This window comes from Ceratotherium simum, chromosome 30 (assembly GCF_057802395.1).
Source record: "Ceratotherium simum simum isolate JZ-2026a chromosome 30, ASM5780239v1, whole genome shotgun sequence".
In the NCBI taxonomy this organism is placed as follows: Eukaryota; Metazoa; Chordata; class Mammalia; order Perissodactyla; family Rhinocerotidae; genus Ceratotherium; species Ceratotherium simum.
The window spans coordinates 20542857-20570095 of NC_141929.1; the positions used below are offsets into that span (position 1 = coordinate 20542857).

Below are 27239 nucleotides of genomic sequence, written 5' to 3' on the forward strand. Positions count from 1 at the left end.
TCTTTGGTCTAGATTATGTTCTTATTCCATTTGGATACAATTTCTCAATCTTTGGGATTTTTTTTTCCTTTCTACTTTTTCTTATTCCATAAATATAACAGTAAAGAAAAAAGTTACCCACAAGCCCCCTGAGTTTGAATCAATGGCAACTTGTCTAGAATAAAGTTTAGGTTATGGATCCTTGAATAGTGTATCTTTTTCATAGGGTTAGTTCATTGTCTACAATTTTTATGCCAGACTTTAATGCAGGTGACTTGCCATCCAGACACCTTGGAGTGAGTGACGGGGTTTTCTTTGGGATGCATAATGCACAACGGCCAGAGCCTTCATTGAGGGGTTAATAGCCTGGACTCTAGTGAGCTATCAGAACTTTATGGTTCTAAGTTGAGAGTAGGAACTTGTCTCAAATGACCTGAATCAGCTTTCTTGATGGGATTTAGGGTGGGGCCCAAAGTTTCTTTTCATAGTTGTGCTCAGAGGAGAGAAGGTATGAAACAGTGGATTCTGATAGCAGTTTGTATGGGCTTCAGCAATAGTCTGAAACCATGAAATCTGAGTCTTTGTCTTTGGAGGACACTGCTGAAGCCCAGTAGGAGGCACCCCCTTTTATCAGGAACGCCACCTGGAGGGGGATGGTCAGGAAATGAGGACAGGGGGACTTGGTGCCACTCCACGCAGGGCTGGGTCTAACGGATGGCTGCTTCTCTCTGCAGGCTGTTTTGCTTTCCTGCCTTTCCCGAATCGATTTTGCAAGTTTCAAGACTCTGTTCCCCTCTCTGCAGAAGTGAGGAAGGCAAATACTTGGGGCTTGAAGGGAAGACTGGCTGGTCCAGGGGCTAGGGGAAGGCTGGCTTCTGGGGAGGGGTGAGGACGGGTCGCTTGGATGGCCCCCCAAGCTGGCCCAAGTCCACTGAGGGGCCGCCTGCTCCCAACTCTCTCACTCTGTCACCCATTTAAAAATGAGTTTTCAAATCCTGCCTCACGATGAAATTGACTTATATGGATAAAACCAGTGCTTTTCATGACTTGATTTTGTTTGATGTAGTTCCCTCTAAGAGAATGCTAGGGATCGAAACTATTTGTATATGTTGAAATTTGTAGGGGTTCAGGAACCCGTGGCAAAAACACTTAACTATTTATTACAGGTATGACTGTATTTTTTTTTTTCTGAAGTAGGTAATTCTGTCTTTGTATATTTTAAGACAAATAATAATCACTTCACCTTTGGTGCCTTCCGTGTGTCACATAAGCACTCTTGTCAATCATGGAATTGAAAAAAAGATGTACATTTAGTTAAACCAGATAACACTATTTTTGTAGCATGATTTTAGATTGTGTCCTTTAATATTGCTTTCAGCAATGCTGGTTCTGAGGTTTAGCCGTTTTCCCTTTAAACTTCATATGTATTTTAAAAAAGAAAAAAAAAAAACCAACCCTGGCTATTCTTCTCTCTTCTCTGCTGCTTTCTCCCCGACATCTTGTTTCTGCTTATTTAAATAGTCTGAGAGGAAGAGTATATTTCTGTGAAATAATTATTAATCAGTATAATTGCATTTGGCTTTTTTTTTTTTTTTTGTGAGGAAGATCAGCCCTGAGCTAACATCCATGCCAATCCTCCTCTTTTTGCTGAGGAAGACTGACTGTGGGCTAACATCCATGCCCATCTTCCTCCACTTTATATGGGATGCCGCCACAGCATGGCCTGACAAGTGGTGAGTTGGTGCGCGCCCGGGATCCCAACCCGTGAACCCTGGGCCGCCGCAGTGGAGCGTGCGCACTTACCCGCTTGTGCCACCAGGCTGGCCCCATATTTGGCATTTTTTAACCACTTGTTCAGTTTGGAGAGCTACTGCTCACCTCAAACAGTAAGAGGAAGGTGGCTCCATGTTAAAAAAAAGAACAGAACAGAATATCCTTGGTGCTCAGACTTCCCTGTCTTTGGGTCCAAAATGGTGAAAAGCCCCGTTGTGGGCTAGTGAACCGGAGGGTGGTCTCTGGCCTGGTGTCTTCCAGATCAGCCCCAGCTGTCCCTCCAGCTTTGCTGCCTGCCTCCCTCTGCCCACGTGGGACAGGGTTTTCGGAGGGCCTCCGCTGGTCACGGGCTCACCTGCCACTCGGATTTCAGATTGCTGTGTGGATGCCCTGGGTAGGCTCGGTGGCCCTTTCTGGTTTTGGCCGGAACAAAATGGATGCCCTGCTGTGAGGAGCTTTATGAACTCAAGACACAGACAACGCTGAGCTGCTCCTTCTGTTGTCCCACCTCTACAGGGCACGAGTTATGTCTGGTCAGGAAAAATCTTGAGCACACTAGCTGAGCCGTTGCAAAATGAAGGAATGGATTTATTGAAACATAAAATTGTAGCTTTTTTTTTTTTGTCCTTTTGAAGAGTCAGAATATGCAATTGTTTTCTAACAAAGGAAGTCAAGTCAGATGGCTAATAACTCTAATATGATTCCTCATTGGTACTTGGCCCAGTGGCACTTTTGGGGGACGATGTTAATTTAATAATGATTACACTTTGCTTCTGAAGGTCTGTTTCCGCTACAGTTTAGACGCAGCTGTGGGGCGTTCTGAGGTGATGCCCATTTGGCAAACTTTGGCTTATGCTCTTCAGAGCTCCCATCTGGCTTCTCAAACCAACATGGATGCCCTGGGCTGGGCACCACTCACTCCAACTGGCGTTTGGGTTTGACTCTCTTCATTTGGAGTGATTTTGGGGCCCCAAAGCCTTCACTCCTGTTGGCTTGTCCCTGACAGCAGACAAAGCCTCATGTTGCCCTGTTTCCCCCCTTTCTTTCTTTTGAAGGACCAACTTTTCACGGTACTTGTCTGATTGTTTTCATAGTGTTCAAATCTGTATTTTTGTATGTAGAGGGAAATAATTTTCTCAACACTAATCGCTAATAAATATTGTATTGTCATGAAGGAGTTCTTGTTTAATAAATGGACATGTAAAAATGGTATTGTATCTTTCTTTGCTCTGACTTTCCTGAAGCAGGCCTGTGAGCCTGTGTTGTGTGTGAAGGTTGGGGCAGAATGCCTGGCTTCTTCCCATTGGCCTGGGCCCAAGTGCTGGCCCAGGGTCCTCCTGGGCTGCAACTATGAGGTCCCTTGTGCAACCAGTTTCCAAACCACCACAGCCCAGGTTCTGGCTGAGAGGCTGCCATGGATGTTATTCTGACAAGTAAGTGACAGGGCCCTGGGCCTCCTTGAAGGGGCTGTGGTGACCTGGGCAGGTCACTGAACCTTCTGTCAGTTTCCTCAACTGTAAACAGGACTGTGTGAGAAGTAAAGAAGAGAACACGCTTAGGGGGCCTGGCATGGAGCAAGTGCACATGTACTGTTGCTGACACCTGAGCTGTCGGGATTCACCTTGTATGTGCTGGGCTGAAGCATGGTACCAGACAGCACTGCTCGGGGCAGGGGATGTAAGGTTTGTTCAAACACGCACACTCCAAGCAGGGAGCCAGTCTGGTTTAATCCATTATGGCTTTTTTCAGGGTAGGAGATTCACATGCAAAAGAAGAACAAAGGTTACAAATGCCCATAACATGGGTCCAGAACTCTGGCTCATTCATGAGTCCCCTTGGGTCACAGGAAATGCAATTTAAGAAGCTGCTTTTGTATAAAAAAAAAAATTATATAAAGTTATAAAATCCCACTGAGGGTATATACACAGCCTAGGTCCTTAGGTGAACACAGAAGGCACGTCTTGTCTCTCTTGAGGCGGTCAGGAGACCTGCTCTGGTGTCTAGAAGCACACTGTCCTGAGTGCCTGAGAACTCGTCACCTGCTGGCATCACCCCAGGGAGAGAGAGGGTTTGGCTGGGCCTGCCCAGCTACCCAGGATGCTGTCCCTGCCGTTTCATCCTTTGGTACCCTCGATCTCTTGGACAGAGTAGGCTAGTCTCGGAGTATTACTTTGAAACAGTCTTAGACCCAGAATAGTCATGTCACCCTAAGATGACATGGTCTCCAAGGGTGTGAGGTGTCAGTTATGGGCACTGAGACCCACTCTCTCCTAGATGATAGGGCAAAGGTCAGTTTCCTCCCTTCTTCAAGAATGAAGAGGGAACTGGTGCTCCTTGAACAAAAGAATCTTGGAAGGATCATTCTTGACCAAGTGCCCAACACGAGCAGGGGCACTAATGCAGACAAAATCCACTGGGCGTGGCAGGTTGGCCCTGCATGGTGTCCCCCCCAACCCTCAAGCATGAAATGCTTCTTGTGATGGGGATAACAAGGCTCTATCTGCTTCTCCCCTTGTGCTTATTTTTGGCAGAGAGGTTAAGGGCTTAAGGTCTGTGGGCCAGGCATGGGGAAAAGGGGCAGAACATTCAAGATGCCCTCCTGTGCAAGAGTAGTTAGTGCTAGGCCATGGGGTGCCATCTTGTATGCTGGGCTCAGCAACATCACCTTGGGGCTGTGAGGAGGCCCGCTCCGTCAGCAACTCCCACTGCTGCTCAATATGTCACAGCCTCCCTCCCAAGACACACGGTCCCCTGGCCATGTTCCAGTAAAGGCCCACGTGGCTTGGGTTGCCAGGGCAGGGCAGGCCTTCAGTCGGAGTTGGAGTTGGAGTCGGAGTCAGAGGAATTCTCTTCTGAAAGGAAAACAAAGAAGATGCTTAGCAGAAATTTCCGGGCCAGTGGTGCCTGGGAGCCGTCTCTGGGGAGGCACAGCCAGGCTGTCGGCTGGAGCCCCGAGCTCAGGCCCCTCCTGTGGCTGCCTGTGGTGTTGGTGGTCTCTGCTTGGTGTGAGGGCCAGCCCCGTGCCTGGGACCCTCCACAGGCAGCTGCTGTCACCTCCAGGGTGTGTCCACATGGAGGTGGGGAGCTGCAGTATGGGATGGGACAAGATGAGCCCACCATCCGTTTTTAGCAGAGGGACGGTTTCTGTTGGTTCATAAACCTAACCGGCTGAGTACTGCCTGGGGACAGCAAGTGCATGATGGGGAGATCCCAACTCCAAGGCAGGGCCTGCAGGCCCTTCCAAAGCTCCCCTTGTCCCCCTGTCCAGCCACACGTTACTGCTGATCCTCATGGGGACACAACCACCTGTTCCAGAGAAGCATCTCACCTGGATGGAAGCACCGGCTCCTTATACTCTGTTGTCCTCCTCCCTCTACCTGCCCTATTTCTTCTGCCTGCACACTCCTACACATCCATCAAAACGCAGCTCTCGGGTCGCCTCCACAGCATCCTGGCTGGCACACAGGGTGGGCCCTCCCTCAGCTGCTTTATCCCCACCTCTGCTAGCTCCTGTTTTGCTATTGTAGTTGACATCTGCTCCTTCCTCCTGCCCCTGTATGTGCCCTGTGTGTACATCACCACTGTTTCTGGGTCTGACCCCTGTCTAGGCTGAACTACCTGAGGGCAGGTAGTCTGGCCCTGCCCATCTGCATGTCCCTAGGACCCAGCACATGGCAGCCTCAGCAGGTCTTTGGGTCAACAGAGGCTGACACAAGGGCCTGGGAGGGATCAGGGGACACCAGGCTGGGGTGAGTTTGGTGCTGAGCCAAACATCTGATTTGCTCAGTTGCTGGGAGCTGACATCTGCCTCTCCATTGAAAGCCCACCTAGGGGTGCAGAGGGGGTGGGGTAGGGACATGGCCTACAGGCCGCAGAGCCATGGAGCCAGGCCCTCCGTCCCAGCTCAGCTACTGGGCCTCCTGGCATTTCTGTGCTGGAGCCTCCACTGGCTTTGCAACTCCTGCCCCTCTGGGCAGGGACCTCCTCTGGTGGCCTCCCAGGGCAGGAGCTCCCGGGCTGTGGCTAAGAAAAGCCTGAGGGAGCTTGCAAGCTCCAAACCAGCTGTTCCCGCCAGCTGCACCCCTGCAGGGCCCCCCCACCATACGCCCCTTCCCCGTGCCGGGCACCAGCACCCCAAGAATGTGACACGTTGGTATGGCTGTGTTGTCACAGATGGAAAAACCAGCCATCCAACTCGCAGCTTTCTTTTTTTTTTTAAATCAGGTGAAGGCACAACAGCCATTCTGAGCTGAAGGATGACTTGAGGGGCCAGAATGGCTGTTGCACTTTCCTTGTGTATAAACAGCAAAACACGCCTGGGTTTGCTGGGTGCTGCGGATAAGGATGGGAGCTTGGTTCCCTGGCCCTTAAGCCATGGCAGGCAAATTGTGCCCAGGGAGCTGAGGGGGAGTGAATGGCTGCCCTGGGGGCTCGTCAGGGAAGGTTTCACCAAGCGGGAGGTGCCGGACGTGCCCTCAGCTGGCCCTTGCTGGAAAGGCTGAGGCCCTGGGGAGCCCTGTGCTCCTCTGAGGGGACCAGCTTTATGATCAGTGCTGCATGAAGGGATATGAGAACTAGGCTGTGAAAACGCTTCCTGCCGGTGGGGAGAGAGGAAACGCTCCTACGCCAGCCTCAAACCAGCCAAGTGTCCCCAAGGGAGAACAGGGCCCCTGCAGCAAGAGGCCTGGGGTTATCAGCTGGGTTCCCTGGTGGAAACCACAGGGTGGCCACCCACCTTCTGCCTTCTCGGCTGTGGTCTCGGCTGCGGTGTCCCCTTGTTTGAGGAATTTGGCCATGTCGTTAAAGATCAGGTAGAAGTCAACTGCAAACACGATGGTGGCAAAGAAGCCGAACACCTGTGGGATACGTGGGATAGGGGACAGGGTGGATGGGACACATCATCAGGAGCTGGGAGTCCCTGGTCCAGGAGCCTGGGAATGGGGGGGTGCAGCCCCAGAGTTTCTTATCTGCTTGGATAAGCAGCTGGGATTCGTAGGCACAGACCCCTCCCATTAATGACAAATAGAGCTGTTGACTTGGCAAACAGCCTTTCAAAACTTGGGGCAGAGTAAACCTCCAATAAGAGGACTTTGGAATCGCTGAGATCCACATGCAAGCCCAAGGGGCCTAAGCAGGGACAGAATGTGCCCCAGATGCTAAGTGGGTATCCTGAGAGGCATCTGGGGCTTCAGGAGGGGTGAGGTGACTTAAGGGGGCCTTCACTGGGCACCCCTCTCCCAGGGATAGGGCAGTACTCACCCCAGCTGCTTTGGAAGCCCCATCCGAGTATTTGGCAACAGCTGTGATGGAGATGGCGAAGTAGATGAGGGCCGCTGTGACACAGCGTAGGAAGTCCTGGGGAGAGAGGGGCATGGTCACACTGCCCTGAGCTCCCTGGAGTGGGGCATAGTATGGAGGGGGCCAGCTGGGAGCCAAGGCAGGGGAGAGGGGCTCGGAAGGGCACCAAGTGGCATGCACAGGGCTGGAATCCCACTGTTCCCAGAGGAGGATGGGCCTGGCAGCCTGGACACATACCTGGCCCCCAGGTCCAGTGTCCATGGGGCTCCCACTCTGTCCCCCACTTGCATTCCCTGGTCCTTCTCCCACCTGCCCCTGCCCAGGTGCCTCTTGCGTGCTGCCAGCCTCTGCCTGGTGGACAGCAGGGCATAGACCAGGCTGCAGCTCGCCCCGTGACTTGGTCCGGCTGCAGATCTCCCCTTTGGCCAGGAGGGAGAAGTTGGAAACCTTGTTATCTGCTCCCTTGTGGCTCTTCAATGGGGAGAGCTGGCCCTGGACCTCGCTTTGCCACATAGTGTGGCAGATCCATTTATGTGTCATGGTTTCTGCCTAGCTGTCCCTAAAATGGGGACACAGGGTGCAGCCTATCATGCAGACTGTTGGATATGAACTCAAGAGACCAGGGTTCAAATGCAGCCTTTGCTCTCCCTGCTCTCTGACCCATTTCATACAGCAAAGTCTGAGGCGGGGCTCCGGGCCCTCCCAGGTGATAAAACAGTTGCCCTGCAAGTCCTCAGTCAACCTGCTCTGTCCATGTGGCAACGGCTTGAATTCCTGCTGCTGAGGCTCATTCCCACAGGTCCAGCTGGGAGCACCAGTGCCACCTGGTGGCCAGAGATGAGGGCGCCATTTGGGGTTCTCTGCCTCACAGAGGGACACGGGAGGCCCTGGAGGTGCAGCAACCTGCTCTGGGTCACATGGCTGCTGAGTGGGGGGGCCCTGGATCATCTGAAGCCAGGTCTACCGCTCTGGCTCCAACCAACTGCAAACAGCCCCTCCATGGCATTGAAGAAGGGGTGAAGGCGATAATGCACGACAACTCTCTGTGATGGCCAGCCCACCCGTTCCTCCTGGGCCCCAGCTCTCACCATCATGGGCCAGCACAAGCCCTGCCACTTGTCATTCAGCTGCATGGCACCAGCAAAGAGGAAGTAGAGGGCCAGCAGGAACTCCAGCAGAGGAGCCGTGAGGAAGGCAGACGCTGTGGATGCCACATAGCAGACAAAGATGATGAAGGAGAGACCCTGGGAGGTGGGGGAGGGAGAAGTCAGAGCGTTTGCACAGCCGCTCAACCGCTCAACCGGTGCTCGGTGCTCCGGAGCCAGGCCCTGCAGTCAGGAACAGAGGGGGGTCCCGCAGGGGGCGCCACCTGCCCACAGTCTCGCAGCTGCCAGGATTAGAACCCTGCCATGTGGCCCAGGCCAACACTCGGGCTGCCTTCAGTGCTCTGGGCATGGCCCTGCATCCTGACCCCATGCCAGCTCCCTGCCAGGATGCAATCAGGAAGCCCCAGCCTCCCATGAGTGTCCAGCCCCCCAGGAGGTCCCCCACCCCCACTTCAGCAGGGTCTCTGGCAGAATCCACCCAGCTCAGACAGTGTCCAACAGAGGTAAATCAAACTTAAGCAGCTTCAGGGGGCCAGCCTGGTGGCGCAAGCGGTTAAGTGTGCACGCTCCGCTGCGGTGGCCCGGGGTTCGCCGGTTTGGATCCCGGCGTGCACCGACGCACCGCTTGGCGGGCCATGCTGTGGCGGCGTCCCATATAAAGTAGAGGAAGATGGGCACAGATGTTAGCCCAGGGCCAGTCTTCCTCAGCAAAAAAAGAGGAGGATTGGCAGATGTTAGCACAGGGCTGATCTCCTCACAAAAAAAAAAACACAAAAAAAAACTTAAGCAGCTTCAAAAGGCAGCCCACAAAGCAGAAACCAGGCTCAAAAAATTACACCCAACACCCAACATTTGTGCTTTGCACTGAATGTAAATTTTACCTGGAAGACAATACACAAATCCTAAACTTTAGTTAATGATATGCATGCTGAAGTGTTCAGAGTTGAAATATACTGATGTCTGCAATTTATTTTGAACGCATCAAAAAGTAAAATGGATTGATGGACAGCTAGAGGGTTAAGATATGTGATGAAGCAAATACAGCATGTGTTAACTGCACAGTCTAGTGGTGGGCATGTAGGTGTCAACAGCATAACACCTATACTCTAAGTTTTTTCATATATTTGCAAATTTTCATAAGAGCGTGAAAAAAACATCCCGGAGCAGGAGTGGTGACACTGACACCTCAGGTCCTGTAGCATCATCCCTCCACCCTTTGTGAAAGGTGGGGCGAGCTGGACTGAGGAACTACAAGCTGTTTTCCACAGCCCTGTGCACACAGTGGGGGTCGGAACTGACGCTGGCGGATGGTAAGCCCCCCCCCCCCCCCCCCGTTAGTTCCGCAGACCATGATGCTGGGGCTGTTCCCTGGCCCAGTGCCCGCTGAGGCTTGTGGGATCTCCTCCGATCCTCACAACCACCCATGCACCACACGCGGCTCACAGCCCACTTTACAGAGGAGGAGACTGAGATTCAGAGAGGTGAAGTGATTCGCTCAGTGTCATGCAGCTAATAAAAGGGCACCAGAATTTGAACCCGGGGCTGGCTGCCCCCACAACTAGAATTCCTAAGCAACCCTGCCCTGTGGGTGCTAACCTTTATCTGTCCTGGTTTCTGTCACTGTGGGCAGGTCTGAGCACGTCTGTGGCTGAGTAGCTCCGAGTGGGGCCCAGGGGACACCCAGAGGCCCCATAGGAAGCACTGTGGCTGCAGCAGACAAATGAGCTGCAGAGATCCCAGGGAGTCCCCAGGGCACCCACATCTGCCTTGAACATGGCCATGGAGGCTGCCGAGCCCAGCTGAACGGATGGGAAAGTGAAGCATAGAGAGGGGCTGAGAGGCTGCCAGGGTCCCCCAGGAAGGCAAGGCCATGGGACCCTGACCCAGCCCTGTCCACGGCCCCTGCTGTACTTCCTCTGCTGAGGGCTGTTCTCGTGTCCCTTCCTGTCCCCCCCAAGGCCTGACTCTGGGGATCCCCCTCTCGATTCCTGTTTCCTCATTCCCTGACTCCTGGTGGCCACTTCCTCCTCTTTCCCGTCCATGTCAGCCTCCCCACTTGGGCCTGGGGGCAGCCAGAGGTGACCAGAGGGCGGCAGGAGTGACCTGGAGTGGCTCCCCTTGTGTCTTGAGTGTCCACCCCTCACCCTTCCTTACTCCCCCCTTCATCCTCCTAGACCCAGCTACCCAAGGGCCCCCTCTAATGCGCTGGCCTGCACCCCTCCACCCATGAGGCGGGCCTGAGGGGGTGGACTCAAGGCTTCTCCACAAAAGTGCCTCCCATCAGTCTCCAGGGAGAGACTGGGGTGGCCAAGCAGGAGGCGCTCCCTGGAGGTGGGCTGCGAGTCCTGGGCCCTGGGGCCTCACTTGGGTGTTGAAGAGGTGTAGGACCGCCTCCTGCCATCTGCCCTGGGCGGTACAAAGGAGAGGTCTGGGGCAGAATCCTCCTTCCTCTGCTCCCCACCCCCGTCCCTGACGTCACCCGGCCCTCAGCTGACCCACCTGTCAAATCCCCTAGACGCTCGGGCCTCAGCTTCCTTGTCTGTAAAGTTGGACTCACGACAGGGACTGTCATATTGCCGTGGACCTAAGTAACAAGTGTTCTCCCTCATCCGGCCTCCCCGCTGCCCGGCCTCTTCCTCCTCTTCCCTTCCTGCAGGCCCAGCAGCACCCCCCCACTGCACACGCGGACAGTGCGGGGGTTTTCGGAGCGTCCGGAGGACAAAGGCCTGCCAGCCGGGGTGGGGGGTGCGGGAAGGAGGAAGGAGCTCAGCGGGGGCGGGGCGGCTGGATCCGAGCGAGGGCGGGGAGGAGGGGGATGAAGTCACCCCGCGGGGCCCCCGCCCCCCGCAGCCGGGGGTGAGGGTGGAGGGGCTGCCCGCGCGCCCCCACCGTGCGGCCCGGGCCTCACCCAATCCCGGGGGGCCCCTTCCCACTCTCCGCTGTCCCCGCTCCCGGCTGGCCGGACTCCACTCCTGCCTCCGCCCCGCAGCTCGAGCCCCGGCCGGTCCCCCAGAGCCCAGGAAAGTGGGCAAGGGCGCGGAGAGCCGACCCTGCCCCCGACCCGGGGGTCGTTAAGGGCCGAGCGGGCTGAGTGCTGCCGGGGCCCAGCCGGGGTGGCGGAGGTGGGTTTCGGAGCCGAGCCCCGCGATGGAGGCCAGAAGATGCGGGGACGCAGCCCGCCCCCGCGGCCCAGAGAGGGCGGAGGCGCCCGAGGTCACACAGCGACGGGCTGGCTTCCAGGGGCCCGGCCGCCGCGTCGCCGGGACCCCTCCCCAGGCTTCCCTACGGCCCCCAACTTTGAGTTCTAGGACCGGGACGCCCTGGGTTCGAGCCCTCCTCGCCTCTGACTCGCGCTGAGCTGCAGCGAGCCCGTCCGAAGCGTGGGGCAGTTTCCCCAACTCCGCGGGGCTCGGAGAGGGGGCGGCCGGCCGGGCGCCGGGACGGGGCGCTCAGACGGCGGCATCCGCGCCCCCTCCTCGGCCCCACCTCGGCCCCTGCAGATCCGGCTCGTCGCCGCCGATGGCCCGGGGGCGGGGGTCCCGCGCACTCACCGACTCGGCCAGCAGGAGGCGGCCTTTGAGCGAGCAGAGGAAGGCGGGCGCCGGCAGGAGGGCGCGGAGCCCGGCCACCGCCGCGTCGGGCCGGGAGTGGCCGGCAGGCTCGGGGGCCGGGTCGGGGGCCGGGGCTGGGGACCACATGGCGGCGGCGGCCGGGCCGAAGCTCGGTCTCGCTCCCTCTGTCCCGCTCCCTCTGTCCCCGCGCCCGGGAGGGAAGCGGAAACCCAGCCTGTGCGGAAGGAGAAAAAGGCGAGAGCGGATCGGCGCGGGGCGCATCCCCCCGCCGCCCCGCCCCGCCCCGCCCTCCTCCCCTCCTGCGCCCTCTTCCCCGGTCTCCCCTCCTGCCCCCTCCTCTCTTCCTCCCCTCCTCCCCTCTTTCACCTTCTTCCCCGCCTGCCCCTCTTCCACCCTTCTTCCCCCTCCTCCCTTCCTCCCCTCGACCCGGCTGTCCCGGCTGCTTGGGCCCGCGCAAGGCCTGGGGCCTCCTCAGACCCCCGCATTCTCCCCTCACCCCTGTGCTGGCGGCTGGAAACCTTCTTATTGCCGTCCCTGAACACCCCGTCGGAGCTCCCACCAGTCTCTGCTCGCACAGATGGGTTGTCTACACTAGCTGGCTCTGGTCTAGCTAGCTTCCTGCCCATGCGCGTGTCTGGGACCCAGGAACCTAGGCGTCCAAACAGCAAGAGATCTCTCTCTCTGCCTCTCTTATACTCTGTCTCGTCCTCCTGCGGCTTTGACGGCCTGTCAGCTCCCCAGCCCACTCCCTCTCTCTTTCTCCCCGGCCACCCCTCCCATCCGTGGCCAGCCCAGACTCCTGGGAGTTTGGTGTGACCCAGCCCAGCCCAGCCCAGCCCAGCCCATGACATTCACCTCTGCCAAGAGCACTGCCATCTATCCTTCCACCCCAAGAGCCAGAGACCCTGGGGGCGGGGGGAGTGTCCTTGTTCTCCCTCACCTTCGCCACCAATCCAGGCCTGCACATCTTCACCTCCTAAAGCTGTCCTTGATCTCTGTCCGCTCACCACCACCCCGGCCTCCACTGGATTCCAGACCACTCCTGACTCCTCCCTGGACTGTTGTCAAGGTGTCTTTAAGAGGCCTCTCTGCTTCCTCTCTTGGCAGCCAGAGGAATGCTTAAATCCTCAATCACCATCACCTCCATTCCCCTCACCCCAAAACCTTGAGCTTCCCATTTTGCTCATGGTCTTGGTTTAGAGACTAAAACCATAACCCCTTGCTGCCTTCTCCTCCCTGTCTCTCCCACCCATCTACCTTCTTATAGTTTCTTGAACAAACCATGCTCCTTCCTGCCACAGGGCCTTTGTACATGCTGACCCCTCTGCCTGGAATGCTCTTTCTCCACCTTGTTATCTGATTAACTCCTCTTTATTCTTCTCTGATCATCATGCAGTGTCACTTCCTCAGAAAAGACTTCGCTGACCTCTCCAGCTAGATAAGAGGCATTCATTCACTCATTTATTTATTCATTCAACAGCAGTACCAGAAGCCCGAGATGCAGGGAAGCCCCAGCTTATTTTGGGGGAGTAGGTAAACACTAAGCGTGCCCAGAGAATCCTGAATAAGATGATTCCTAGTAATAGATGTCTGGCTGGTTCAGAGGGCGGCCAGGCAGCCTGTGTGGAAGAAAGGACTGAGCCAAGGGCCAGGGAGCAGGGCCAGATTGTGGAGGACCAGACCCTGGGGTTTGGATTTTACTCCAAATTCCCTGGGAGGAGTCCAGGTGAGGGTTAGAACAGAGGATGACCTGGTTCTGGTCTGTGTTAATGAAAACATGGCTCAAAACTGTAACTCAATAACAAGGGGAAAATAACTGAATTTTGAAAATGGGCCAGAGATGTGAACAGACAATTTAACAAAGATATATGAATGTTGAATAAGCACATGAAAAGATGTTCAACGTCATTAGACATCCAGGAATGCAAATGAAAGCTGCAATGAGATGCTGTACCTGTACCTGTTAACATGGCTTCATAAAAGGGGATGCTACTGTTTAAGCGCAGGTGAGGATGTGGAGAACTGGAACTCAGACGCTGCGGATGGGGCTGGAAATTGTTCCCACCACTTTGGAAGACAGTTTGATGGTTTCTTAAGAAGTTAGAGGCCTCCCTTATGAGCCGGACATTTCACTCGTTAGTATTTACCCAAGAGAAATGAAAGCACATGTCCGTAGAAAGGCTTGTACATAAATGTTCACAGTGGCTCTGTTGTTAATAGCTGACACTGGAAACCCCCCGGTGAGGTGGTTCATTAGAGGTGAAGGGACAAACCAACTCTGGGACATCCATACAGGGGAATATTTGTCAGCAATAAAAAGAAATACGTCATCGATGAATGCAACCATATGGATGCATCTTGCAGATGCTATGTTGAATGAAAGAAGCCAGACTCAAAAGGGTACACATACTGTATGATTCCATCTTTATGAAATTCTAGAATAGGCGAAACCAAGCTCTGACGACAGAAATCAGATCAGTGGTTACCAGGGTTGGGGCAGGAGGAAACTTTCTGGGGTGCTGGAATGTTCTTTATTTTGACTGGGGTGATGGTTACACAGGGACATACATTTGTCAGAACACATCAGACTGTATGCTTAAAATGGGTGCATTTTATTTCATGTGATTTATATTTCAGTTTACTAAAAGAGTCCTGAGAAAAAAGAAAAGAGGGTGACTGACTCGAGTGGTTGAGAGGGCGAGTGGAACCAGGTGGGTGCCCTTGTGGGAGGTGACTGGAGGCCCGTGAGCACTGTCGATCCCACCGCAGGCTGTGAGCTCCCCCTGGGTCCGTCGTTACAGCCCAGCCGCAGCCGAGAGCCTGTCACATAAGATGGCACCAGGAAATGGCTGCCATGGAGTGAAGGAGGTGGCTTACTCCTTTTACACTCCCTGTATAAGGAGCATTTTCCATTCTCCTCCACTTAATTATTTTATTCTTTGAGTTAGAGTTAAATACTGTTGTGCTTAATTTTGTTGGTTGTCATTCCATCTTCAGCCATCAGGAGCTCCTTCAGGGGGGCTCTTGTGGACCTAACGTGCGCCGTTTTTTTTTTTTTTCCATTTCCTTATTTTCTGACACTCGAAGATGCTTCAGGTTCATTTTGTATTCCTCCCATCCCAGCCCTAGAATCAGCAGCATCTCCAAGAAGCTTCGGTTCTTTTTCTTGGAGAATGCTATTTAGAAACCAAGGTCCCGGGCCGGCCCCGTGGCTTAGCGGTTAAGTGTGCGCGCTCCGCTACTGGCGGCCCGGGTTGGGATCCCAGCTGCGCACCGATGCACCGCTTCTCCGGCCACGCTGAGGCCGCGTCCCACACACAGCAACTAGAAGGATGTGCAACTATGACACACAACTATTGACTGGGGCTTTGAGGGACAAAAAGGAGGAGGATTGGCAATAGATGTTAGCTCAGAGCTGGTCTTCCTCAGCAAAAAGAGGAGGATTAGCACGGATGTTAGCTCAGGGCTGATCTTCCTCCCCCCCCCCCAAAAAAAGGAAACCAAGATCTCTTGGGCAGTTTTCATTTGCATTTCTCCAGTTATGAGTGGATCGAGCGTTTTTTTTTTCTCATGTGTAAGAGTTATTTGCATTTCTTTTTCCGAGAACTGACTTTGTATATTTTTCTATTAATTATTGGTTTTAAAAAATTGATACAAAAGAATGTATATATTCAGGAAATTAGTCCTTTTTCTGAAATGTGAGTTATGAGTATTGTTTTCTTGGTTTGTCATTTTCTTTGCATTTTTGCCATACAGATTTTTTCTTTTAGAATCTTCAGTTTTTCTCCTTTAATCTATAAATGCAGTGAATGACAGTAACAATTCTCCTCATGCTCACCATCCTTGTATTTGTGAGGTGTGCCTTTTTTTTTTTTTTTTTTTTTTGCTGGTAAAGAGTCGCCCTGAACTAACATCTGTTGCCAATCTTCCTCTCTCTTTTTTTCCCTCCTCAAAGCCCCAGTACATAGTTGTATATTGTAGTTGCAAGTCCTGCTAATTCTTCTATGTGAGCCACGGCATGGTGACTGACAGATGAGTGGCGTGGTTCCGTGCCCGGGAACCGAACCTGGGCCACCTGAAGTGGAGCATGCCGAACTTTAACCGCTAGGCCATCAAGGCTGGCTTAGGATGTGCCTTTCTTGCTCATGGTGTTTTGCTCCTTTGATAAACCTCTGGATTCATTTTGCTAGTCTTTTATTTGGGATTTTGGCCTTTATTTTCACAGATAGAATTGACCTCTAGTTTTTGTTTCATTTTATTTTTCATGTTATCCTTTATTTAAGTCTTTCTTGTGTCCTAAAGAGGTATTTATTTTATTATTTATTTATTTTTTTTTTTGTGAGGAAGATTAGCCCTGAGCTAACATCCATGCCAATCCTCCTCTTTTTGTGAGGAAGACTGGCCCTGGGCTAACATCCATGCCCATCTTCCTCCACTTTATATGGGACGCCACCACAGCATGGCCTGACCAGCGGTGCAGCCCGGGATCCGAACCCAGGCTGCCAGCAGCAGAGCACGCGCACTTAACCGCTACACCATGGGGCCAGCCCCGTGAGGAGGTATTTATTTTTATTTTTTATTTATTAATTTTTAAAAAAAATTTTTTGTTTATTGCAGTAACATTGGTTTATAACATTGTATAAATTTCAGGTGTACATCATTATACTTCTATTTCTGCATAGATTACATCATGTTCACCACCCAAATACTAATTACAACCCATCACCACACACATGTGCCGAATTATCGCTTTTGCCCTGTAAGGAGGTATTTAAAGCTATAAATTTTTCTCTGAGGACCACTTCGAACACATCCCAAAAATATTGCTCTAGTTTTTATCCATTTCTCGTTAGCTTGTAGTTTCAGTTTTAATTTCCTCTTTAATCCAAGAGTAATTTAAAAGTGTACTTTAAGAAAGGTAAGTTTTTGGCTATACTTTTGTGGTTAATTTCAAATTTTGTTATTTATTTTATTCAGAAAATAGGTCTGTTATGTTCTGCTTTTTGGAATTTGTTTTGATTTTCTTTGTGTCCTAAATAGATAGTCAATTTTTATAAATATTCCATGTGTGTTTAAGTAGACTGAACATCCTCTCTTAGTTGGGTGCAAAACTTATCTGTGTATCTATTATATATCTTGTTAATTATGTAATTTAAACCTCTGTATATTTATCCTTTTTTTACTTGATACATTGACTTATTAAAACAGGTACATTGAAGCTACTTACTAAGTTTTAGATTCGTTACTCTGTCCTTGCATTTTTAACAGTTTTTTGTTTTGTTTTGTTTTGAAGCTATGGTGTTAGATGAACAAAAGTTAACATATATTTTGTTCAGTAGAGTGTAGCAATTAAGAGCATAAGCCCTGGTTTTAACTCCTGGTTCTAGTGCTTTCTTAACTTGACTGTCCTCAGTTTCTCCATCCACAAAATGGAGATAATAATATTAACTAAGTCATATGATTATTGCAAGAATTAAATGAGTTACTATATGTAAATATCTTAGAACAGTGCCTGGCATATAGTAAGTTTTTATCAACTATTATCTTAATAAAACTTCTCATTTTTTTCATTGTGAATGCTTTTAGCTTTGAATTCTATTTCATTCAATATTGATTTTACCTCTCCTACTTTCTTTTTGTTAGCATTTATCTGGCGTATCTTGTTTATGCCTTTCTCATATAAGATTTAATGCCATAAACATCTCTCTAAGTACTATTTTAGTTTCACCTTGCAAATTTTGATATGTTGTATTTTCATTTTTGTTCACTTCAAAATACTTTCTCATTTCTTTTGAGATTTTTATCTTTGACCCACAAATTATTTGGAACTGTGTTGTTTAATTTCTAACCATTTAGAGGTTTTCCAATTATCTTTCTGTTATTAATTTCCAGTTTAATTCCATTTCGGTTAGAGAACATACTTTGTATATTTCAGTTCTTTTAAATTTATTGAGGTTTGTTTTATGATTCAGGATATGGTCTATCTTTGTGGACACTCTATGTGCACTTGAAAAGAAAGTGCATTTGTTGAGTGAAGTGTCCCATAAATGCCAGTTCGGTCCAGTTGATTGGTGGTGGTGTTTAGTTCTTCTTTATCCTTGCTGATTTTCTGTATACCTGTCCTATCAATTACGGAGAGAAAAAAGTTGACATCTTCAACAACAATTGTGGAATTATCCATTTTTCTTTTCAGTTCTATCAGTTTTTGCTTTATGCATTTTGAGGCTCTGTTGTTAGGAACATTTAGGATTGTTATATCTTCATAGGGTGAATTGATCCTTTATCATTACGTAGTGTTCCTTTTATCCCTGGTGATTTTCTTTGCTTTATACTTTGTACGATGTTAATATAACCATTCCAGTTCTCTTTTAATTGGTGTTTGCATGGAATATCTTTTCCCATCCTTTTATTTTTAAATCTATGTATATCATTATATTTAAGGTGGGTTTCCTGCAGATCGCGTACAGTTGGTTTTTTTTTTTTTAAATCCATCTGACAATCTATGTATTTTAATTGGTGTGTTTAGACCGTTTACTTTTAATGTAATTATTTGTATATTTGATTTAGGTCTACTGTTTTTTGTTTTGTTTGTTTCTTCTGTTTTTGTTCTCATTTCTCCTTTTTTGCCTTCTTTTGGATTATTTGAATACTTTTTCATATTCCATTATAATTTAGCTATTGAATTTTTTACTCTATCTCTTTGTCCAGTTTTTTAGTGTTTTTTATAGGGATTACTATATACAATCATGCATTGCTTACCAATGGAGATATGTTCTGAGAAATGCGTCATTAGGTGATTTCATCATTGTATGAACATCATAGAGTGTACTTACACAAACCTAGATGGTATAGCCTCCTACAAACCTAGGCTATATGGTGTTAATCTTATGGGACCACCGTCATATATGTGGTCCGTCATTGATTGAAATGTTGTTATGGGGCACATGACTGTGTTGTCATCCCCATTTTAGAGATGAGGAGACTGAGGCTCAGAGAGATGAAGTAAGCAATATGCTTAGAATCACGTTACTGGCAAGTAGCAAAACTCAGGTCTGAATCCATTGCCTCTGGAACTCAAAAAGACCTCACGGAGACACACACAAAATCAACCTGGTTCATAGCAGGTTTGTGCACAGAGCCTGGGGTCTAGAGTCTGGAGAGCAGAGTTCTAGTCCTGCCTCTTTTCTTGATTTACCATGTGACTCAAGGCCACGTGTTTCCTTCTGGAGCCTCAGTTTCTCTATTATAAAATTGGCAGGCAGTCATCTTTGGGAGGCTGATGGACATTGTCAAAGCCCCCAGGAAAGCCATTGCTAGGACCCCACTGCATCTTGGTTCATTGCTCAACACGTACACTTGCTTGTGGGGCTGAAAGGCATAGAGAGGGTGAGGGAACATGAGGAGGACTTGAGCATGCGTTGGGTACTGTCTGCAGAGTTGGCATCTGTTCAGTGTAAGGCTTTCTCTGAGCACCTCCCAGGATAAGGCCCACGAGGGGTGGTAGGGCCACAGAGAAGAATCAGACAAGGTGTCAGCTCATGAAGTAGTTGGGGACAAATAAGGGGTCAGATGAATTCTCACGGTATGATGAAGAAAACGGAGCAGGTGCAAAGCCTGGACCTAGGCGGGTATATGTCAGGGCAGGTTAGGAGAAGCTTCACAGGCCAGTCAAGATGAACCAACCAGCAGTCATCTCTGACAGACCCCCCAGGTCTCAAGCCCCAGTCTGTCCCACGGAGAGGAAGGATTGGACAGTTTTCCAACTTTTCTTTTCCTGCCTGGTCAGCTCCTAGAACCACTCCAGGCTCTTGCTCTGGGCCCCCTGTATCTAAACCAAAACAGGAGAGCAAGCACCTCCTAGAACTTCTCAAAGTCCTTGGTTCCAGGATGAGTTTTGCTGCTGACTGCTGTGAGTGAGACATTGAATGATCATATTATCTGTCCTTCTTTTATCTTTGTACAATACTGTCAACTTCATGAAACTTAGTAAAGCAACACCAAGAGAAAATTAAGAGTCATTTTAGCTGAATCTATCTTTTAAATGTGACTCTCCATGTGTTGTGTGTCTGTGTGGCTATCATACGCATGTGCTGTGTGCATGTGTGTATCTGTGCGTATCTGCTGCTGCCTTCCTGTTCCTCTCAGGGCCATGGGTCCCCTGATGCTTGGCAGAGGAAATCTTCAGGCTTTGGAAATTCTCTCCCTCTCTCTGGGCCTCAGTTTCTTCTCCTACATAAACGAGGGACTTGAGCTCCACGATTTTGAAGGACTCTTTGAGACGTGACCATCCTTAACTTCGTCATTCACCATACGGTTTAAGGACTTCATCCAAAGAAGTTCTAAACAAGGGTCGAGGGCTTACAGGTGCAGTGGCAGGGGTTGGAATCAGACATCAGAAGGATGAGGTCCCAGACCAGCCCACCCCGGCCTCAGGAGAGCAGTGAAGCTCCTGGTCTAAAGCAGAAGCTGTTAGAATGCAAAGCTGGGCCCAAGGACGTGAATTGTGTCCCTCACCCCCACGCTGGCCAGGTGAGGGGCAGAATCTCCATGTGACTTGCAGAAAGGGAGAAGGACTCCATCCTAACTCCCCTAAGGGCTCTCGGGAGGGAGAGGGATAGGAGAGCAGCCATCCAGGAGACAGCCCTGGGCGGGATGTGTCCTCAGGGCCTACTGTGGCCCCGCAGGCTCCTTATAAGCAGAAGGGCCCCAGCTGATAGCCCCAAATCTGCTTATCAGGGTCCCCGACCACCCGCCATGGGCTCAGACTCTCCTCCAGCCCACACCCTGATCACAGCACCCTCGGCCCCAGCCAGGGGCCACAGCCACAGGATCTCTGGCTGGCTGAGATCTCTCTCTCCCTCCAGGACCCCTGGGTTCTGCTCACCTTTGGACTTGGCCACCAGGGCTAAGCAGAAGCCCAGGCAGTGGGGGGCATGAGTCTGGCCCTGGTGCATGAAGCCTTTACTCTGGTAGAGGAGCCTGAACTATCTGTGGGGTCTCTGAGTAGAGGTGGCCTGGCAGGAGGGGTCACAGGACAGGTGGGGGTCTCAGGCAGGCAGGAGCAGACATCGTAATTCCTCAGTCGGTTAGAGCACCCTGGTTTATGAAGGGTTCTCACCCGTATTTCTCACTTAATTCTTACAACTTGGTGAGGCGTGTATTACCACCAGAGCTCAGAGAGGTGGCGCTTTGCCCCACTCACAGGGAGTGAGTGAGACAGAGGAAGGGAGGGCAGGAAACTGACGTGGCTTCTGCCGGTGCTGAGCTCTGATCTGGAGGTGAGATGAGCGCTCACAGAATCACCGTAACCGCTGTGTGAGGCAGATATGGAGAGCTCCCATGATACATTTGAGGAAACCAAAGCTGAGAGCACTTGGTCCAAAGTCAGAGAGCTGGATGCAGTGGAGTTGGGACTGTCACTCAAGGCCTGTTACCTCTAAACCTGGGCTCTCTCAGTGGCCTTGAGCTGCTTTCAAGAATAGTCCATGAGCTCTCAGATGTTCAATAACAGGTCTCGCCTGCGGCCTTCAGTGAGCTGCGTGGGAAGGGGGTGAGGGAGGATGTACTTGTTTGAACGCTTCTGTGGGCCAGCACTAGCCGTGCTAAGTCCTTTACCAGCAGCTACTCAGGCTCTCACAGCCCTGTGCCCTGGGGACTGTCATCACTCTGTCATTACAGAGGAGAACAGGGAGGGTCCGAGAGAGAAAATAACTTGCCTGAGAGAGCTACGGCTTTGTCTGTCTGTCTGCCCGGGCCAGTCTCTCCTCCCCCACGATACTCTTGGCTCAGCTCCACATCAGTCATTCGAAATGAACGTTCATTTATTTAGTCACTACTCTGTGGTAGGGATACATCCGTGAATAAACCAGGCCCTCGTGATTATTTGCTTAATGTGAATAATCACACAAATAAATGAACCTGTAACGGGAGGATTTAACGAGCCAGGGAAGACTTCCCCGCAGAGGTGACACTTAGAGATCTGAAGAGGGAATAGGAGTTAACGAGACGAGAAAGAAGGGAAAATCGTGCCAAACAGAGGGAAGGGCCCGTGCCAAGGTTCTGTGGCAGTGGAATAGAACACCTCCAAGGAACCAAAAGAAAGTTGTGTCTCTCTTCCCACTCCCCACCCTGGCCTCATCTGCCCCTGCAGAGGAGGGTATATAACTGCCTCCCAGCACACAGACCAGATTGTCTAGGTTAGGGGAGGGGAGGGAGCAGAAAAGCAGACGTGTCCCCCAGAATGGGGGTCTAAATAACAGAGGCCCTGCTTTGAGAATTCTCTACCCCAGGAGTCTCACCTTCCCCAGAGGCACAGAATCTAAGCAGCTGGGCTCTCACTCTAAGTGCCTTGAGCTCTGAAGAACAGGCCCCATCCATTCTTATGCTGGCTCCCACAAGAGCTTGGGATGCATCTGCCCTCAAATCTCCCAGCAGAGGACCCCCCCCACCCAGGGGACCTTGCCATGACAGAGGTGGGCGAGGGGTCTGCCTGCCTAGGTCTGGCCTCCTTGGACTCACCATAGACATAGGCAGGGGCCTGGGGACTGAAATTTAGGCCAGAGCTTCCCCAAGAATCGACAGAGGGCTGGCCTGGTGGCATAGCAGTCAAGTGCGTGCCCTCTGCTGTGGCAGCCCGGGGTTCGGATCCCGGGCGCGCACCAACCCACCGCTTATCAAGCCATGCTGTGGTGGCATCCCATATAAATTGGAGGAAGATGGGCACGGATGTTAGCCCAGGGCCAGTCTTCCTCAGCAAAAAGAGGAGGATTCGCGGATGTTAGCTCAGGGCTGATCTTCCTCACAAAAAGGAAAAAGAAAAAGAATTGACAGAGATCCAGCTGTCAGGCTCTTCCCTGCCTAAGAGAGATTCAACTAACATTCCCACCTCCAAAAAAAACCCCAACCTCAGGGGCCGGCCAGGTGGCGCAGGCGGTTAAGTGCGTGCGCTCAGCTGCGGCAGCCCGGGGTTCGCCAGTTCAGATCCCGGGCGCGCACGGCCGCACTGTTTGTCAGGCCATGCTGTGGCGGTGTCCCATATAGAGTGGAGGAAGATGGGCATGGATGTTAGCTCAGGGCCAATCTTCCTCAGCAAAAAGAGGAGGATTGGCAGATGTTAGCTCAGGACCAATCTTCCTCACACACACACACAAAAAAGACAAAAAAACCCCCAACCCCCACCAGGGCTCTGACCAGCAATTAAGCCCTGAAGAATGGGGTGAGGCTGTTCTTCTTCCTCCCTGGCCCAGCAGATAGAAGACCCGGCTTCATGGGGATGGGAGTGAAGGGTGGATCCTAGACTTAGCAAGGTCCATAAAAGTGTACAGTCATACATTGATTAATGACGGGCAGTCTGAGAAATGTGTTGTAGGTGATTTCATCGTTGTGCGAACACCATAGAGTGTACTTACACAAACCTAGATGGTATAGCCTACTACACACCTAGGCTATATGGTACTAATCTTATGGGACCACTGCCATGTATGTGGTCCGTTGTTGACTGAAACGTCGTTATTCGGCACATGACTGTACATGCTTAACTTTTGTTTTTTTTTTTTTGGTGAGGAAGATCGGTCCTGAGCTAACATCTTCCAGTCCTCCTCTTTTTGCTGAGGAAGACTGGCCGTGGGCTAACATCCATGCCCATCTTCCTCCACTTTATATGGGATGCTGCCACAGCATGGCTTGCCAAGCGGTGCGTCGGTGTGCGCCCGGGATCCGAACCGACGAACCCTGGGCCGCCGCAGCAGAGCACTTGCGCCACCGGGCTGGCCCCTGTACATGCTTAACTTTTTACAGTCTACTTAGAATTAACATTTTACCACTTCAAATGCAATGAAGAAACCTGACCACCGTACAGGGTCTTTTATCCTCCCCTCTTTATGCTGTAGTTGTCATATGTGTTACATCTACATACATTGGAAATCCCATCAAGTAATGTCACGATTTTTGCTTTCGAACATCAAACGTATTTTAAAGAACTTGAGGAGAAGAATATTCTATTTCCCCAGATATTTACTATTTCCTTTTTTCTAGTTTTATTAAGATATAATTGACATACAGCACTGTATAAGTTTAAGGTGTACAGCATAAGGAGTTGACTTACATATATTGTGAAATGATTACCACAATAGGTTTAGTTAACATCCATCATCTTATATCGATACAAAAATAAAGAAAAAAATGTTTTTAAAATTCATGAGAACTTTTAGGATTTACTCTCTTGGCAACTTTCAAATATACCATACCGCAGTGTTAACTACAGTCATCATGTTCTACATCACATCCCCTGTACTTATTTACCTTATAACTGGAAGTTTGTACCTTATGACCACCTTCATCCAGTTCCTCCACCCTGCATCCCCTACCTCTGGTAACCAAAAATCTGATGTCTTTTTCTATGGCTTTCATTTTTTTTTTCTTTTTTTTTAGATTCCACATATAAGTGAGATCATGCAGTCTTTGTTTTTCTCTGTCTGACTTATTTGACTTAGCACAAAACTCTCAAGGTCCATCCATGTTGCCACAAATGGCAGGGTTTCCTTCCTTTTTATGGATGAATAATATTCCATTGTGTATATATACCACATTTTCTTTATCCATTCATCTGTTGATGGGCACTTCGGTTGTTTCCATGTCTTGGCTATTGTGAATAACGCTGCAATGAACATGGGGGTGCAGATATCTCTTCAACACAGTGTTTTTGTTTCCTTTGGATATATACCCAGAAGTGGAATTGCTGGATCGGATGGTAGTTCTGTTTTTAATTTCCTCAGATATTTACTATTTCTGCTGCTCATCCTTCATCCTTGAAGTTTCGTGTCTCCCTCTGGTATCGTTTCCCTTCTGTCCTAAAAAACTTCCTCTGGGGGCCGGCCCCGTGGCTTAGCGGTTAAGTGCGTGCGCTCTGCTGCTGGCAGCTTGGGTTCGGATCCCGGGTGCGCACCAATGCAGCGCTTCTCTGGCCATGCTGAGGCCACGTCCCACGTACAGCAACTAGAAGGATGTGCAGCTATGACATACAACTGTCTACTGGGGCTTTGGGGGAATAAATAAATAAATAAAATTATAAAAAAAAAAAACAAAAAACTTCCTCTGGCAGTTCTTTCAGAGAAGATCTGCTGGCAATGCATCCTCTTAGTTTTCGTCTTTTTGAGAATGTCTTTATTTTGCCTTCATCGCTGAAGGGTATTTTTACTGGGTATAGAATTCTGGGTTTGACAGTTATTTTCTTTCAACTCTTGAAAACTGTGCCACTTCCTTCTGGGCTCCGTGGTCTCTGATGAGAAACCCCCAATCATTCAAATTGTTGTTTCCCTATAAGTAATGCATCATTTTTCTCTGGCTTCTTTCAAGATTTTTTTCTTTATCTTCAGTTTTCAGAAATTTGATTATGATGTATCTGGGCATGGATTTTTTGAGTTTATTCTGTTTGGGATTTACTGAACTTCTTGAATCTCTAAATTTATGTCTTTTGCCAATTTGGGGAAGTTGTCAGCCATCATTTCTTCAAAATTTTTTGTACCACACTCTTTCTCCTCTCCTTCTAGGAATCTAATAATACAAATATTAGACCCTTTGGTATTGTCTCTAAAGTCCCTGAGGCTCTGTTCATTTCTTTTGATCTTTTTACTCTCTTTTGTTGAAATTGGATAATTTCTATTGCTCTATCTTCAAGTTCTCTCTTTCCTCTGTCATCTTCATTCTGCTATTAAGCCTATCCAGTGAGTATTTTATTTTGGTTATTGTATTTAGTTTTAAAATTTCCATTTGTTTCTTTTTTTTAATATCTTCTATTTCTCCACTAAGACTTTCTATCTTTCCATTTATTTGATTTATTCTTAGAGCATGGTTATAATATTCTCTTTCATGTCCTTGTTTAATCATCTAACATTTGTGTCATTCTTGGGGTTGTTGTCTGTTGATTGTCTTTTCCCTCATAAGATGTTGACATTTTTCTAGTTCTTCATATGTCAAGTAATTATTGATTGTATCCTGGACATTTCAAACACTATATTATGAACTCTGGGTTTGTTTAACTCCTATAGAGAATTTTTTTTAAAGCAGGCAATCAACCTGGTTAGATTCAGGCCACAATTTCTTACCCACCATTGGACTGAGGTTCCAATGTCAGTTCAGTTTTCAAAAGCTTTGAAGTGCTATTCTTGGATAAATCCCACTTGGTCAGGTGTATAATCCTTTTAATATGCTGTTGGATTTGGTTTGCTAGTTGAGGATTTTTGCGTCTATAGTGATAATGGATATTGGTGCATAGTTTTCTTTTCTTGTGATGTCTTCATCTAGCTTTGGTATCAGGGCAATGCTGGCCTCATAGAATGAGCTGGAAGTGTTCCCTTCCTAACTCATTGTCTTCTATTTTTTGGAAGAGTTTGAGCAGGATTGGTATTAATTCTTCTTTAAATGTTTGGTGGAGTTCACCAGTGAAGCCATCTGGTCCTGGACTTTTATTTGTTGGGAGCTTTTTAATTCGATCTCTTTTCTTATTGTAAGTCTATTGAGATTTTCTATTTCTTTTTGAGTCAGTTTAGGTAATTTGTGTGTTTCTAGGAATTTGTCCATTTCAGCTAATTTGTTGGCATACAGTTGTTCATAAGAATTATCTCATAATCTCTTTTATTTCTGTATGGTCAGTAGTAGTATCCTCAATTTCATTTATGATTTTAGTTATTTGTTTCTTCTCTCTCTTTTTTTTCTTTGTCATTAGTTTGTTGATTTTGTTGATATTTTCAAAGAACTAACTTTTGGTTTTGTTGATTCTCTCTATTGTTTTTCTATTCTCTATTTTATTTGCCTCTGCTATAACCTTTATTATTTCTTTTATTCTCCTAGCTTTGGATTTAGTTTGATTTTCTTTTTCTAGCTCCTCAAGGTGTAAAGTTAGGTTATTGATTTGAGATCTTTCTTCCTTTTTATTGTAGGCATTTATAGCTATAAATTTCCCTCTGAGCACAGCTTTTGCTGCATCCCATAAGTTTTAGTATGTTGTGTTTTAGTTTCATTAATCTGTAAGTATTTTCTAATTTCTCCTTTGACCCATTGGTTGTTTATTTTCCACATACTTGTCAATTTTTCAGTTTTCTTCCTGTTATTTATTTCTAGCTTCATTCCATTGTGATTGGAGAAGATATTTTGTATAATTTCAGTGCTTTTAAATTTATTGAGACTTGTTTTGCACCCTAACATGTGGTCTATCCTAGAGACAGTTCCATGTACACTTGAGAAGAATGTGTATTCTGCTGTTGTTGGGTGTAGTGTTCTATATACATCTGTTAGAACTAGAGGGTTTATAGTGTTGTTCAAGTCCTCTGTATTCTCATTGATCTTGTCTAGATGTCCTATCCATTATCATTTCAGTGCTACTCTGACCTGTCCTGTGTGTGCCTGAGTGGCCAGTGTGGGACCTGGGTCATGGCATACCTTGTAGATTACTTCTCCATGCCTTTGGTGTGCTGTCTAGGGTCAAATCCATGCATTCACTGCTTGGTGGTGATCC

The 27239-nt window shown here is 49.1% G+C and overlaps 1 protein-coding gene across 1 annotated transcript; it reads right to left on the bottom strand.

The window, feature by feature from the left end:
• Nucleotides 1–3460: 3460 nt before the first annotated feature.
• Nucleotides 3461–12453, bottom strand: CMTM3 (CKLF like MARVEL transmembrane domain containing 3). Its single transcript, XM_014788445.2, has 6 exons — nucleotides 12225–12453; nucleotides 11708–11942; nucleotides 8139–8294; nucleotides 7012–7107; nucleotides 6488–6608; nucleotides 3461–4604 (listed from the first exon to the last, which is right to left on the bottom strand). The coding sequence occupies exons 2-6, from the start codon at nucleotides 11852–11854 to the stop codon at nucleotides 4561–4563; spliced, it is 564 nt and encodes a 187-aa protein (XP_014643931.1). The 5' UTR covers nucleotides 11855–11942; nucleotides 12225–12453; the 3' UTR covers nucleotides 3461–4560.
• Between the last annotated feature and the right edge of the window lie 14786 nt (nucleotides 12454–27239).

Bases quoted from the DNA above. Each gene is read 5' to 3' on its own strand.
- CMTM3 (XM_014788445.2), bottom strand. From the start codon at position 11,854: ATGTGGTCCCCAGCCCCGGCCCCCGACCCGGCCCCCGAGCCTGCCGGC. The intron at 8,295-11,707 runs GTGAGTGCGCGG...CCCACCTCCCAG, and splicing joins GCCTCCTGCTGGCCGAGTCG to GGTCTCTCCTTCATCATCTT. The intron at 4,605-6,487 runs GTGGGTGGCCAC...TTTTCCTTTCAG, and splicing joins CACAGCCGAGAAGGCAGAAG to AAGAGAATTCCTCTGACTCC.